Here is a 15,163-nt window from a genome sequence, read left to right as displayed (position 1 = left end):
ACAAATTATTTGGCTTGAAAATTAGTAGCTCTCTCAAAGAAATAAAACCATTTCCATGAAAGTACTTAAGACTGTAAAACTTAGCAAATCTTTCTGGATTGATATTGGCATTACAATCAAAGCAGAAAGGTTTTTCTAGGTATGAGACTGTATCCAACAGCAAGAATTCTTCTTCAGACTGGAACTGCAATAAAAGCACTGAAGATAAGGATCAGAAATGGATCCTATTCTGCTGTAGCCTCATTCTAATTTTTTCATTGAGACGTAGTATTAGAAATCTGGATTTCTTCCAGTGGAAATGTTCCCTGGGTTGAGTACAGTCTTTCTGATACTATCAGGAGTGGAATTCTTAATCGGAATTCTAGGCAATGTGTTCATTGGACTGGTACTCTGCTCTGAATGCGTTAAGAACCAAAAGACCTCTTTATTTGACTTCATTCTCACTGGCTTGGCTATCTCCAGAATCAGTCAACTGTTGGTGTTTTTTGTGGAGTCACTTGTGATGGGACTAGATTCACAGGTATTTGCCATTTTTAAACTAGCAAAACCCATTACTTTACTTTGGAGAATATCTAATCATTTGACTACCTGGCTCGTCACCTGTCTAAGTATTTTCTATCTCCTTAAGATAGCTCATTTCTCCCATTCTCTTTTTTTCTGGCTGAAGTGGAGAATGAACAGAGTCATTCTTGCGATGCTTGCATTTTCTTTGGTCTTTCTGATTTTGGATATTCTTTTGCTAGAAACATTTAATGATCTCTTCTGGAATTTAATAAATGAAGACAATTGGACTTTAGTTGAAAGTAAAACTCATTATATTAAAAGTGAGAGTCTTCTTAGTTTCTCCTATTTCATTCCTATTGTTCTGTCCCTGCTCTCATTGTTTATTTTATTTTGGTCCTTGGTGAAACACACCAGAAATTTGCAGCTCAATTTTATGGGTTCCAGGGACTTCAGCACAAAGGCCCATAAAAGAGCCATGAAAATGGTGACATCATTCCTCCTCCTTATCATGGTTCATTTTCTTTTTACACAATTGGCAAATTGGATGTTTCATAGGTTTTTGGACAATAAGTTCACAAAGTTCATCATGTTAGCACTATATGTCTTTCCTTCAGGCCACTCGTTCATGTTGATTCTGGGAAATAGCCAGTTAAGACAGATAGCCTTGAAGGTACTGAAGCATCTTAAAAGCTCCTTGAAAAGACAAAATCCATTGGCTTTATAGAAACACTTTCAGAGTCTTTTCAAAGATGAAAACTTTAGGAGGAGATTTTGAGGGTTAATTTTCACTTCTACTATTTTGTTTTTCCTCTTGGGTTCCTTTAGGTATTGTTGAGCATAACTGAAATTTTCCCTAGAACAGGTAGCTTTTGATGATAATTCACACATGTTCATTGGTTACCAATATTTAAAAGTTTCAAATATTCTTTTAAAGAGAGTTAAATTAGATTTCTGAAAAAGATGTGTGTAATTTCAACTTGTATATGGGAGAAGAGGCTTGTAACTCTTTAGAAATTAAGATAAATCCTAAACTTGACTAAGTAGAAGATCTATAAAATATTGATAGAAAAGTTAACTAAGCAGCTAAAGTCATAGGTGGGAAAAACATAACCTCATAGCTCAAAAGTCTTAAAAAGAAAAAAAAGGCTTTGCATTGTTATTGGGAGTCTTACTGATAACAAAAGAATGAGATGTTTCAGAATAAGAGTGATATTCATAGTGCTGCTGCCAATATAGACGTTATCTGCAAAAACATGAAAAAGACCTCTTCCTTTCCCATATTCATTTGTTTTTATATTACAATGTTGTATCAATTACCATATTTCTTATCCTTTATGCCTACATCAATCAGTGTTATAAGAACACTACTGAAAAACAGCAAGGTTACCAGGCATCTCCATCTTGAGGTTTCAATAGTTTTTATCACAGTAAAGAAGTGTTCTCCTAGACCAAGCCTATTAATGGTTATATCTGGATTGAGGGTGAAATTTTATCAGAAGTCTTTTTGACATCTATCCAAATAAATTGCTTTTATTTCCCTTGGAAAAAAGAATTGTATTCATAGTACAAAATAAAATAAATTATATTTAAGTAGAAGCTCAAAACATGCTTATAATATTAATCTTAATTTGAAACCCCAAATCATAAATGATGTATCTGGGCACTTACTAATTTTGCTGAATTCCAGAATAAGGGGTATGTATTTTCAGAGTGGTATAAGTCAATATTTCTATCATGTTATGTAATAGAAGTAAACATATATGGAAGAATTATCCTTAATTCAAAATCACCCTACTGCTTTTACAAAAATATCATAATTACAGTTTGAGAATATATTTTTGTCTGTGCAGATACATTTTCTTGTAATCTGATCAGTGGAGTTCTTAGAGAAACAGGTGGAAACAGGTCAATAGTAAAGACACAGAAATTTTTTATTAGAACATTACCTGTTTAGTGTAAATTGTGGTCATGCATGTGTATAGTGTTGTTTTGACTAAAATTATCTGAATTTATATAAGGTGACTACAAATTGTAAATAAGGTTAAGGATAAGAAAGTTTACTATAAAATTTCAAAATGATGGTATGAATTTTAATATTGCACAGATCCTATACTTGTATATATAATGGAAATTATTAGAAATAATCCTTGTTAAGGTTTACCTTTGATATAATCTTCAGATTGTATTAGAGTAAAGAAACAAAAAGCTGCAATTAGATGGTGATAAATATGTGACCTATAAGTTAATCTTAATAAAGCCATAAGAAAGGGCACTGCTTTAGGGCTGTTCCCTGAAGCTAGGAATGATGTTAGAATTAGTAATATTTATGTCCACCCTCAAACATCATATGTAGGAAACTAAACAGAGACATTACTTTGCCAACAGAGACATTGCTAGCAGAGACATTATTTTGCCAAAAAAGGTCCATCTAGTCAAGGCTATGGTTTTTCCAGTGGTCATGTATGGATGTGAGAGTTGGACTATAAAGAAAGCTGAGCACCTAATAATTGATGCTTTTGAACTGTGGTGTTGGAGAAGACTCTTGAGAGTCCCTAGGACTGCAAGGAGATCCAACCAGTCCATCCTAAAGGAGATCAGTCCTGAGTGTTCTTTGGAAGGACTGATGTTGAAGCTGAAATTCCAATATTTTGGCCACCTGATGTGAAGAGTTGACTCATTTGAAAAGACCCTGATGCTGGGAAGGATTCAGGGCAGGAGGAGAAGGGGATGACAGAGGATGAGATGGTTGGATGGCCTCACCGACTCAATGGACATGAATTTGAGTAAGCTCTGGGAATTGGTGATGGACATGGAGGCCTGGCGTGCTGAGGTCCATGAGGTTGCAAAGAGTCGGACACGACTGAGCAGCTGAACTGAACTGAAATGAACCGAAACGGCTAGCACACCTAGACTCTGTGGTGCTTTTGTGTATCAGTTACAATAATGATTCTGATGATGGTTTTAATGATAAGAAATAGAGTGTCTTGCTCAATGCTATATAGCGGACTGGATAGGAGGAAAGTTTGGGGGAAAATGGATACATGTATATGTATGGCTGAGTTACTTTGCTGTCTGCCTGAAACTATCACAACATTAATAGACTATACTCTAACAAAATAAAAAGTTAAAAAAAAATAGAGTGTCTGTTATAAAAAGTAACTTTCATTTTACAAAATAAAATGTACATATATTGTTTTGGACACTAACTTAGTATTTTACCAAAGATTATCATTGTAGTTATCTTGGATTGGTAAAAAGTAATGTACAAATCAAGCTGAATACATTTAGTTGAGTTTGTTTTGTCTTGGATAGTCTTTCATATAAACTACTTAAAGATAATCTTGCACTCTTTATAAGATAATAACCAAAAGTAACATCTAAGTTTTACCTTTGTTTTTTTTAGTTACTAAATTTCTCTTTGGTAAAGTATATAAAATAATAAGCAAACTTTGCTTCTAATAAGTGAACCTTCAGTGTAAATGTCTAACTAGGAGTAAGCCCATACTTCTGCAGCAACCTTAGGAAGATGGAATTATAAGGAACAGAGCCCTATTTTTGTAAAAGAAGTATACCAAAGGACTAATAAAAGACCAGGCCATAGGCTAGAGTAATTACAATTGATGTATAGATATTATAAGCAGTATACTTGCATAGCAGAGGAGATCAAGCTTGGCAGCCCTGTGAAAAGAGCCTCTGTGGGTGACTAAGTGGCAGACAAGCCACAATACAAGAACAGCCACTCCCAATATGTATGTTGCTGGTCCCATGCAATCTGGAGAAGAAAGACTGAATGATAATAACCTGCTGCTGCTGCTGCTAAGTTGCTTCAATCATGTCCGACTCTGTGCGACCCTATGGACAGCAGCCCACCAGGCTCCTCTGTTCACGGGACTCTCTAGGCAAGAATACTGGACTGTGTTGCCATTTCCTTCTCCAGATAATAACCTACCCTGGGACAAAAAATGTTGGGATAAGAGGGAGATTAACACTGATTTCTCACTAACCACCCTTTTCTCATCCACCAAATAAATGTTCATTATAAGAATCTGGGTGTAATCATTTTCATTTCAGTTTGTTCACTCAGGCAACTTGTAGGAGGGGAAAAATAAACTTTTTATGGATGGAAGAGTGTTATCATTGATCTGTAAGACTAGTGCTGAAGTCAGTTCATTTTTAGTTGCTTTAGTCATGTCTGACTCTTTGCAACCCCATGGACTGTAGCCCTCCAGGCTCCTCTGTCCACGGGGATTCTCCAGGCAAGAATACTGGAGTGGATTGCCATTTTCTTCTCCAGGGGATCTTCCCCACCCAGTGATCCAACTAAATATCTGAAGTCTCCTGCATTGCAGGTGGATTCTTCACCACTAGCACCACCTGGGCAGCCCATCTGATAAGACATAAATCAAGCACATCAGGGCATGTTTTCTTGAACCCTGCTGAATGTGCAGATCAGACAGAAACACATAACTTCACTGATGTCTGAGAAAGAGGTGTGCAGATTTCCTAATGTCTCATGTCATTTATCTGTTCTCTCTCAATAGGTGGCTTCTCCTAGCAGGATCCTGACATCCTTTGAAGAGGTGCTTGCTTATCACACAGTCATTCTCAATTCTGTCATATAAGACACTGGATATGTTGTCTAGAGTAATCTATGTTCTATTAAGGACCTTAAGACCAATCATTACAAAAACAAATTGATTTGAAAGATTTTTTTGATTTATTCGAGGAACATATGTAGGGGAGCCTTTTTTATCTCCTTGGACACCAGTATAAATGCAACCTCAGAAAACTAAAAAAAAAAAAAAAAAAAAAAAAGCACAACTATTCTTACTTTGAGGAGAAAGCAATGGCACCCCACTCCAGTACTCTTGCTTGGAAAATCCCATGGATGGAGGAGCCTGTTAGGCTGCAATCCACGGGGTCGCTAAGAGTCGGACACGACTGAGCGACTTCACTTTCACTTTTCACTTTCATGCATTGGAGAAGGAAATGGCAGCCCACTCCAGTGTTCTTGCCTGGAGAATCCCAGGGATGGGGCAGCCTGGTGGGCTGCCATCTATGGGGTCGCACAGAGTCGGACACGACTGAAGTGACTTAGCATAGCATAGCATAGCATTCTTACTTTGAGTTTGAGATACTAATGGTTACCAGTGTGGGAATTTATTAAGTTAGATTGTCTTAGTTTTGCCATGAGGAGGAATCAGGGGATATATTTGCCCTTAAAAGATTTTGGGGAGAAAAGAAACCTAATAGCAAAACCTAATTTTGTAACCTCAGTTACAAAAATGAAAAGAATTCTAAGTGAAACAAAAATGTACCAGGAAACAAGAGATGTTCACAGACAGCAGGGATTGTGTGCTTGTGCCCTGTGCTCAGTTGTGTCTGACTCTTTGCAACACTATGGGCTGTAGCCCTCCAGGTTCCTCTGTCCATGGAATTTCTCAGACAAGAATACTGGAGTGAGTTGCCATTTCCTTTTCTAGGGGATCTTCCCAACCCAGGGATTGAACCTGCATCTCCTGATTCTTCTGCATTGGCAGGTGGATTCTTTACCACTGTGCCACCTTGGAAGCACCATAGTAGTGATTAAGCTGAGCAAATATCCTTCAGGTATGAATGATTAAATCTTTGTCCCTTCAAGCTGTGGCCCTGGTCCCAGTTGACTGCTTCTTGTCCTAGAAACACTGAAGGCAAAGAAACATTGAAGATCCCTTTTACCTGAAAAACACAAAGGCTAGTGCTTTCATTTAGTGACTAGAAAAGAAGTTGTTGTTAAGGTCAATGTGTGGAAGCTCTAAGTTGTGATTCAAAAAGAATTAGGAGGCTATTTCTTTGCTTGAAAATAAATGGGACATCTTTCTATTAACAGGATCAGAGAGCATCACAACTAGGGGAGCATTTGCTGGCTTCTCTGAGACTATTCAGTTCAGTCACTCAGGCGTGTCCAACCCTTTGCAACTGTCGGACTCTTTGTTGGTTCTTCCTTGAGCTGGCCCACTGTTCTAACAGCATCTCCCACTCTAATAAACTTTATTCTCCTCTAATTCTGCCTCATGTCTGAGACTATTGGGAAATCTAAATGTGTGGGCTTAGGGAAGGGAAATATAACTGAGCAGACGGCCACGGGACCTTCCCTACAGGTCTTCCCTCATATCATCTGCTTTAGCTTCTCTCAATGTGTTTCTCACTATTTCTTGGATGAAATGTGATTCTTCCTATTGACAATTAGAAAATCAATGTTCACAAATTTACTGACTTCAATTATAGTCATTATGGTAAGTTTAGACTGATTAGTTTGGATTGTTATTATAGCATATACATAAATTTAATGAATCATTATCTACCTAAAATTTTTGCAACAATATGCTTTTCATTTAAACATACCATAGCACTTTCTTTTGCATGTATAAATCAATCATTGTAAGAATAAAGGATATAAAGGCAGTTCCCCAGGAACTGAGATAGTTCTGCAGTTATGTAGATTTTTTAAAACTGTGATTGTTACCTTGGACTTTGAATTTAACTTATAGCGTATGGCACTTGTGATTTTAAATTTGTTATTATATCCTTTAGACTGAGTTTCTCCTTTAGTGTAAAGCGTATAACTATGAACTCAAGTGTTTTTTAATGACTGAGCACCTATTGGCTGATTTGCTATCTGTTTTTTGTCACTGCTAAGCCACACCTATCAATGAAGTCTGCTTCTCAGGTAGCCTTCTATACCAGGTCAGAGCATTTCTGAAAACATTAGTGATCTCTAGGCCTTCTTGCTCCCCTGCCACAAAATCTAGAGTTTTCTACCCATTTTCAAATCTTTGGGCTTAAAGTAGTTCTCTTTCAAAGACTCCCACATCTTGGTTGCCAGATGTGTACAATGACCTTGATGATTCAGTATGACTTCTGATTTGAACCAGAAGACTAAAGAGCAGTGTTGGTTATTTCAGGTGAGTACAGAAATCTCTCATGAGTTCATATGTTACAAAACTGTCTCTAGCTTTAAAGGGTTTCCATCTTTTCTTGCTCTAATACTAGTTTCACCATCAAGCCTTAACTCATTTTCTCTTTTTCTGTGTTCTCAATAAGAATACCAACCGAGTTAGCATTCATTCACTTGACAAATAGTTATTGAGGGCCTTCTATTTGCCGGGCCCTCCTTATTCTAGGAATTGGAAAGATATCAGTGGATGACAGAAAATAGTTCCTTTCATCATGGAGTGTAGGTGACTGCCAAGGTGGCTAAGGTCATATAATATAAGTGCCTGACAGTAAGCTTTTGATTGCCGAGGCATCCATCTCTAGGACCTCTGTCTTTTACTTTTATTGGCTGGGCTATGTGGTTTGTGGGATCTTAGTTCTCTAACCAGGGATTGAAACCACTCCCTCGGCAGTGAAACTGTTGGACCACCAAGGAGGTCCTAAAGGCCTCCATCTTGACAGGACGTATTGCCAGCTGTCTATAAGTACTAATCAACACCTAGATAAGATGCCAGGTTGCCCCCAGCCCATGAAGTTTCCCCTTTAGAAAATGCCAGGTAAACCAGATAACAGACCATTCACTCAAGGGACTCCATTCCTCCCCTAAAGAGCCCTAATTCCCTCTCTTACATTTTAATTTCACCATTAAAGAGTGAACTTGTGAAACCCTAGGCACCCTACCCTCAACCCTTGAAAGGCAAGTCCCAGGTGCTTTCTTCCTCTCTCCTCATGACTTCACTGTATGGCCCTGGATGTGTCATGTACCCTCTGGATCTGTGATGGTTGCTACTGAGGTGGGTCTTGAAATCATAATAAGAACCAAAACAGCCAGTCCGGAGGCAACACTGGCTGGTGGGGAAATGTCTGTGAGGACTCCCACAGGTAGTTTCAGCCCAGGCGAATGCCTTGCATCACACAGAGAGGATGAGATGGACATGAAGTAGGTTGTTTCTCAACCACAATCACAGTTGGCTCAATGGGCTCGGGGTTCTGTGATGAACTAGAGGGATGAGTTGGGGGTGGGCAGTGGGAGAGAGGCTCCAGTTTACAGTCAAGGTTGTAAACCATTGTATTAGAGTTAGTTGTTTGTTGAAGTGAAAATACAGTTTACTTATAAATCAGTTTTTTATGAGATGAAGAATTTTATCAAAAGCAGAATTAATGAAAAGGAGAACCTGCCGGGAGCCGGCATATTGCATACTGAGTGCATATTGCATATTGAGTGCAGCACTTTCCACAGCATCATCTTTCAGGGTCTGGAATAGCTCAACTGAAAGTCTATCACTGCCAGGAGCCAGCGTGAGGAACTCCTCCCGTGGCAAAGGTCATGAGGAAGGAGGCTCGGCATACGCAAAGGCGGGATCGAGCCTCAGGAGTCCCCCTGGAAATTCTTGAGCATCTACCCCCAAAACCAGAGTCTGCCTACTTTCTGCTTTGTGCTTTCACCTACACCTCTGACTTTACGGGGGGCTGTCCCCCACTACCTCTCTCTGAAAAAAGAGTTAGCTTACAGCTCCAGTTAATAATTCCTGGGTGTGACAGTGTTTCAACCTACGAACTCCTTTGGAAGTCCTCTAGCCTGCCTGAATAGGTTTTTCCGGCCACATGTGATTGCTCAGAGCCTCCCAACTGTGAAAGGCATGAGATGTTCTAAACTGCCTAAACACAGATTCCTTTGAGCAGTTAAAAGATTGATTAGAAATTGTATTGGTGAAGGGATTTTCACTTGTTGGGCCAATGTTTGCTGCTAAGTTTCCATATCCCTTACCTGCTGTGTCCCTGACAGTGTATTGATTAATATAATTGGTGTAAGTAGTAGCTTTAATGTTTGTAACCTGGGACCCTTGAGTTAATTCTTTTTCTTGTTACAGCCCACCACACCTTTGCCCTATAGGAATGCAACTTTAATGCTTTTGGAGGGTGGCGCCTGACTAATCACCTTTAGAGAAAAATAAGTTTTCTGAAGAAAGGGTCTTAAAATGTTAACAGGCCTCTGGGCCAGAAGATGATGCAAATCACCTAAACTTTTGCATATGATAAGTCTGCAGGAAGAAAGCCTGGCTTACTGCATGACTCTACCCCTTCCCCCATTATCCTCTATGCATAATTTAAGGTATAAAAACTACTTTGGAAAATAAAGTGTGGGCCTTGTTCATCGAAACTTGGTCTCCCCATGTCGCTCTCTCTCTCAAATTCTGACTGAGTCTCCATCTGGAACGCGGAACCCACCATGCTTGCTAATTATGCCTGGGCTTCTAAGATCCGACCGGGGAGGCCTCAGTGTCTCCTCTCCTTCGGGAGAACGGAAGGACGCCTGCGGCCTACGTAAGTGGTGCAAACTTCTTGTCTTGAAGTTTTATTGGTCTCCCGCATAAACCAAGCTACTCAGCCTCTTTTCTCCACTGAATTTTCCTACTGAGCTATCCTCATTCTATTACTCTTTATATCCTTAATTAACGTTTAATTAAGCAGTTGTTTCCTGACCCTCGCCTACGCCGTCTCTCCTTCGAATACCCTGGATCAGCCGGGGCTGGACCCCAGCAAGAACCTATCTCCTATTCATCCATCACTTGCTTTTTTTGGCTTTTTTCTTAGTATTTTTTCCTCTCAGTTGATGATAGCTAATTCAGAATCAAATAGGCAGTAGCTCCTTGTAAACAAAGTTCAAAAATTCACAGTAGGAGCTCAGATAGAGGTGTGATTTTGGTACCTTTGCACATTATTTGAAAGATCACTTCCCTTTTAATCTATTTCTTCAAGAAACCTTAAATAGCTTCAAACCCTAAGCCAGTTGTCTTTGTCCTTAGGAAACGAGAATTAACTATCAACTATAGATTTTGTAACACCATTCTTGGTGTTACAACTGCGTTTTGGTCAAGTTCTTGTCATATACAACAGTAATAGTTTATTTAAAGTTATTTCTTCCGTAACTCTGTGATATCCTATATATTACTTATCTTTATTATGTTTCTTTCATCTGTAACAGTATCTGAAATGTTATGGATATTATTAAATGAAATCAATGAACAATGCTTTTATTTCGGAGGTTATTTTCTGAGACTACTGTTAAAACTGAGAAACATGAGTTGAGAAAGGAAGTGCAAATGAGTGTAAAGAAATCTGTCTCATATTTGCATGTTTGCATCCCTGATTTTCCTTTTCCAGATGTTTCCACAAGTAGAAAATTGATGCCAGCACCAATGATGAGTGGGCACATTCACTGCTTAATCTGGAAATCAGTACCTGATTGAAAGCAAAATTCAAGTTTTCCATTTAGAGCTATGGGAGTGGATCTCCTTGCATAAATTTCAGAACTATGGCTGGAATAAAAGAGAAAGATCTTTATGAAGATATGAGCGATAGTATCTGAGTTTCATTAAGCATTTTTGAAAAAGATCAAACTGGGTATCGTTCTACAACACTTGGACAGCAACAACAGCAAGAAAAAAATCAGTGAAGAATAGTATTAGCTTTCTGGATTCTTTCTACAGAAATGCCATCTGGAATTGAAAATACTTTTCTAGCAGCAACAATAGGAGGATTCCTGATTGGAATGTTGGGGAATGCGTTCATTGTACTAGTTAACTGCATTGACTTGGTGAAGAGACAAAAGCTCTCATCAGCTGACTGCATCCTCACAGGCCTGGCTATCTCCAGAATCAGTCAACTTTGGGTAATACTATGCGACTCATTTTTATTGGTACTATGGCCACACTTATATGCCATTGATAAACTAACAAAAGTTGTTAGTATTTTTTGGATATTGTCCAATCACCTAGCTACCTGGTTTGCCACCTGTCTAAGTGTTTTCTACTTCTTTAAAGTAGCCAACTTCTCCCACCCCTGCTTCACTTGGCTGTGGTGGCAAATTCGTAGTGTGGTACTGGTGCTTCTCTTGGGGTCTTTGTCCTTACTGTTTTTGAATTCTGAATCAATATATACATTTAGTCATATCTCAACTAACAGCTACAAAATATACACAAGAAACTCAACGTGGTCCTCAGATGTAAGTGAAACTCATTATCTTCACCAGTTGATTGTTTTTAACTTCATCAACTTAATCCCCTTTCTTCTGTCCCTGACCTCACTGCTCCTCTTAGTTCTCTCCTTGATGAGACACATCAAGAATTTGCAGCTCAACTCCAGCTCAAAGGATCTCAGCACAGAGGCCCATAAAAGAGCCATGAAAATGGTGATGTCTTTCCTCTTCCTCTTCGTCATTCATGTTTCTTCCATCCTATTAACAGCTTGGGTTTTCCTTAAACTGCAGGGATGTCTGGCCAAATTGGTGGTTGTATTAACTTCGACTGTTTTTCCTTCAAGCCACTCCTTTATCCTAATTTTGGGAATTAGCAAGCTGAGACAGAATGCCTTAGGACTACTGTGGTATCTTAACTGCCACCCAAAAAGAGTGAAATCTTTAGCTTCATAGATTTATCCAGAATTTTCTATATTCCAAGAGCATTGAATTAATCAAGATACAGTAAAGATGCATTTTTAACTTCTGTTTTTCTCACTGGATTCCTTTTTTAAAAAAATTTTTTTCTATTTTATTTTTTAACTTTACAATATTGTATTGGTAAATTCCACTGAGCATCAGAAACTTTCCCTAGAATGGCCTATAAACTAACAACCTATTCACAGAGGTGAATTGATTTTTTACAAAGCAAGCACCATGGTCATCTTAACAGTTCTACTAATCAAAAAATTGGTGTATGTTTACCACTGAATATATAAGGACAAATACACAACCATTTGGACATGCCCATCCCTTGCAAGGTAGAGCAGGTTAAATATTTGTATAATATTAAGCTATAAATAAATCAAGGGGGCTTCCCTGGTGGCTCAGTGGTGGAGAGTCTGCCTGCCAATGCAGGAGACATGGGTTCAGTCCCTGACACGGGAAGGTCCCACATGTCATGGAGCAACTGGGCCCTTGCACACAACTACTGAGCCTGTGTTCTGGAGCCTGGAAGCCACAACTTCTGAACCCCTGTGCACCCTAGAGCCCGTGTTCTGCAACAAGGGAAGCCACCACAATGAGAAGCCCACTCTCTGCATCTAGAGCAAAGCCTGCACAGCAATGAACACCGAGAAAGCCCCAAATGAAAAATAAAGAAGTTAAATTATAAAAAATAGATAAATGAAGGGCTAAAAATGTTGAAAGCACAGAACCTTAAAATGGCTGTCGACTTAAAAAAATGCACAGTGTGAATTTTGCAAGTTAGGTTTTTCTTAGGGCAAAATGAGGACAGTAGCCCTCGATTCAGCACCTCAGGTAGCTCTGAGAGACTGCTCCAAAGCGGCAGGGGAGAAGGTCAGTGTAGAGGTGATTTTGGTAAAGGGGGAATATATGCAATCAAGCAGGGTTTTTTTGCAGAATGTTTCTGCTAGTCACAAAGAGCAGTCGTCACCATGAAGGATTTTAGTGTTTTTTAGATATGAGGAGATACAAGAACTAGGCTCTCATAAAGTTGTCTCCTGAAAATATCTAACTATCTGAAGACCTGTTCTGCCAGTTTTTCCCTGAGCTCAGAGTACCTTATTTCTGTTCTCTACCCTGAACTCCTTTAGGCAATCTCGAAAATCAGCAGCTGCAACAGTAGATGATTTGATCCTTATGGAGATAGATGGCAAGTGGCATTTCGTAGCTGACTTGGCCAACATATCTTTTAGAAAAAGGAGCAGACTAATATTAGGAATCCAAGCTAGACTAGCCAGTACTTTGTAGAATAAGAAAAAAATTAACTGAACCTATAAAAAGAGACTGTATAATTATCCTAAGTGTATAATGATACTTTTATGTCTACTTAATATTTTTCTGTCTACTTTACATGGATCAAAATCATACTTTGATATCAAATTTGTGTGGTGTGTGTGTGTGTGTGTGTGTAAGAATTGTATGAACAATAATGTCGCTTGTCAAAGAGAACAAAAACAATTCACTAGGGGTAAAAACAGAAAGGGAAATTTACAGGAGAATGTCATCTATTTGTAGAATTTTCGGACATGTTTATGGGTGTGTGTGTGTGTGTATGTTGTGTATGTGTAGTGCTGAGTTGATGTTTATAATAATTAAAATAAAATAAAAGCAGCTGAAAATGTATGTGCATCTTAAGACCAGCATGTGGCAAATTTGTGCTTGCTAATGACATTGGTGGCGGTGCTCAGTTGCTCAGTGGTGTCTGACTCTTTGAGGCTCTATGGACTATAACCCACCAGTTTCCTCTGTCCACGGAATTTTCCAGGCAAGAATATTGGAGTGGGCTGCCATTTCCTACTCCATAGAGTCTTCCTGACTCAAGGATTGAACCCAAGTCTCCTGCATCTGCTGCACTGGCTGCCAGATCCTTTACCACTGGGCCACCTGGGAAGCTCCCCCTCCCCCCCACCCCCCAAAAAAAACACCATAAAAAATGAAGAAATCTTTGCTAGAATTGCCATAATTTTTCAATGGTAGAAGCAAAAAAACAAACACTCACCCAGCAAACTAGAAAATAAATGTTGAAAATATTTATGAAATATATGAAAATATGTGGTTATAAGTTGATTTTGATGGAGCAGTAGGTCAGGTCTGACACTAGGAAGAGTGTAAGAAGCGTAAGGGCTTTGTTAAGTGTACCCTTACTCCAGGGAACTGAGCTATGGTGTGCTCTGATGTTAAGGATGATGAGGAGATGATGATACATGTATATGCAGGTCTATAAAGATTTAGCGGAGAAGGCAATGGCAACCCACTCCAGTACTCTTGCCTGGAAAATCCCATGGATGGAGGGGCCTGGTAGGCTGCAGTCCATGGGGTTGCTAGGAGTCGGACACGACTGAACGACTTCACTTTATTTTTTCACTTTCATGCACTGGAGAAGGAAATGGCAACCCACTCCAGTGTTCTTGCCTGGAGAATTCTAGGGAGGGTGGAGCCTGGTGGGCTGCCGTCTATGGGGTTGCAAAGAGTCGGACAAGACTGAAGCAATTTAGCAGCAGCAGCAGCAGCATAAAGATTTAGATTTCTTAGCTGTATTCATTATGTTGGACACTATATAAGAAGTTTCTTGGGTGGGTGAAGTAGATTAAGATGGTGAAAACGTACAAACTTCCAGTTGTAAGATAAATAAGTGGTAGCAAAGTAATGTATAAAATGATGACTATAATTAACACTGTTGCATGGTAAATTTGAAAGCTGCTTAGAGAGTAGATTACAAAAGTTCTTATCACAGGAGAAAATATCTCTTTTTTTTTTTGTATTCTTACTAGATGATGGATGTTAACTAAACTTATTGTGGTAATCATTTTGCAATATATGTAAGTTAGATTGTTATATGTATACCTTAAACTTATCGAGTGCTATGTCAAGAATATTTCAATAAAAGTGAAAGAAAACTTGAATTTCCTAATGATTGTCACTGGAATTACCTTGTTTTAGGAAAGGTGAAATTCTAATTATACTGGTTATATTTAAATTCAATATGGAGGATAATTTGATTTAGAATCCCTTTCAGTAAAAAAAGCTAAAAATTCCTTTGTACTTACAAGAAGCACAATTTTAGTTTTTTAGATTTGCATTTCAGTGTTACTAAACTTTTCTTTAATGACTAAGATTAAAAAATAGATTCAAGCAACTATGCATAGCCCTTGATGCTTATGAGGCGATTTAGCAGCAAATGTCTCATTAGGATTAAATCCT

General features: G+C 38.6%; 2 protein-coding genes across 2 annotated transcripts; both read left to right on the top strand.

Annotated features, from left to right (window-relative positions):
- Positions 1–298: 298 nt before the first annotated feature.
- On the top strand, positions 299–1,228 carry LOC129644885 (taste receptor type 2 member 42-like). The gene has a single exon (XM_055570309.1). It carries the CDS (start codon positions 299–301, stop codon positions 1,226–1,228), a length of 930 nt encoding a protein of 309 aa, XP_055426284.1.
- A 9,744-nt stretch (positions 1,229–10,972) lies between these two features.
- LOC129644874 (taste receptor type 2 member 42-like) lies at positions 10,973–11,911 on the top strand. The gene has a single exon (XM_055570302.1). It carries the CDS (start codon positions 10,973–10,975, stop codon positions 11,909–11,911), a length of 939 nt encoding a protein of 312 aa, XP_055426277.1.
- Positions 11,912–15,163: the final 3,252 nt, after the last annotated feature.

The sequence above is a fragment of the Bubalus kerabau genome, chromosome 1, assembly GCF_029407905.1.
Source record: "Bubalus kerabau isolate K-KA32 ecotype Philippines breed swamp buffalo chromosome 1, PCC_UOA_SB_1v2, whole genome shotgun sequence".
NCBI lineage: Eukaryota > Metazoa > Chordata > Mammalia > Artiodactyla > Bovidae > Bubalus > Bubalus kerabau.
The sequence above is the reverse complement of the archived record's forward strand: the minus strand, read 5'-3'. Positions and strand labels throughout refer to the sequence as shown.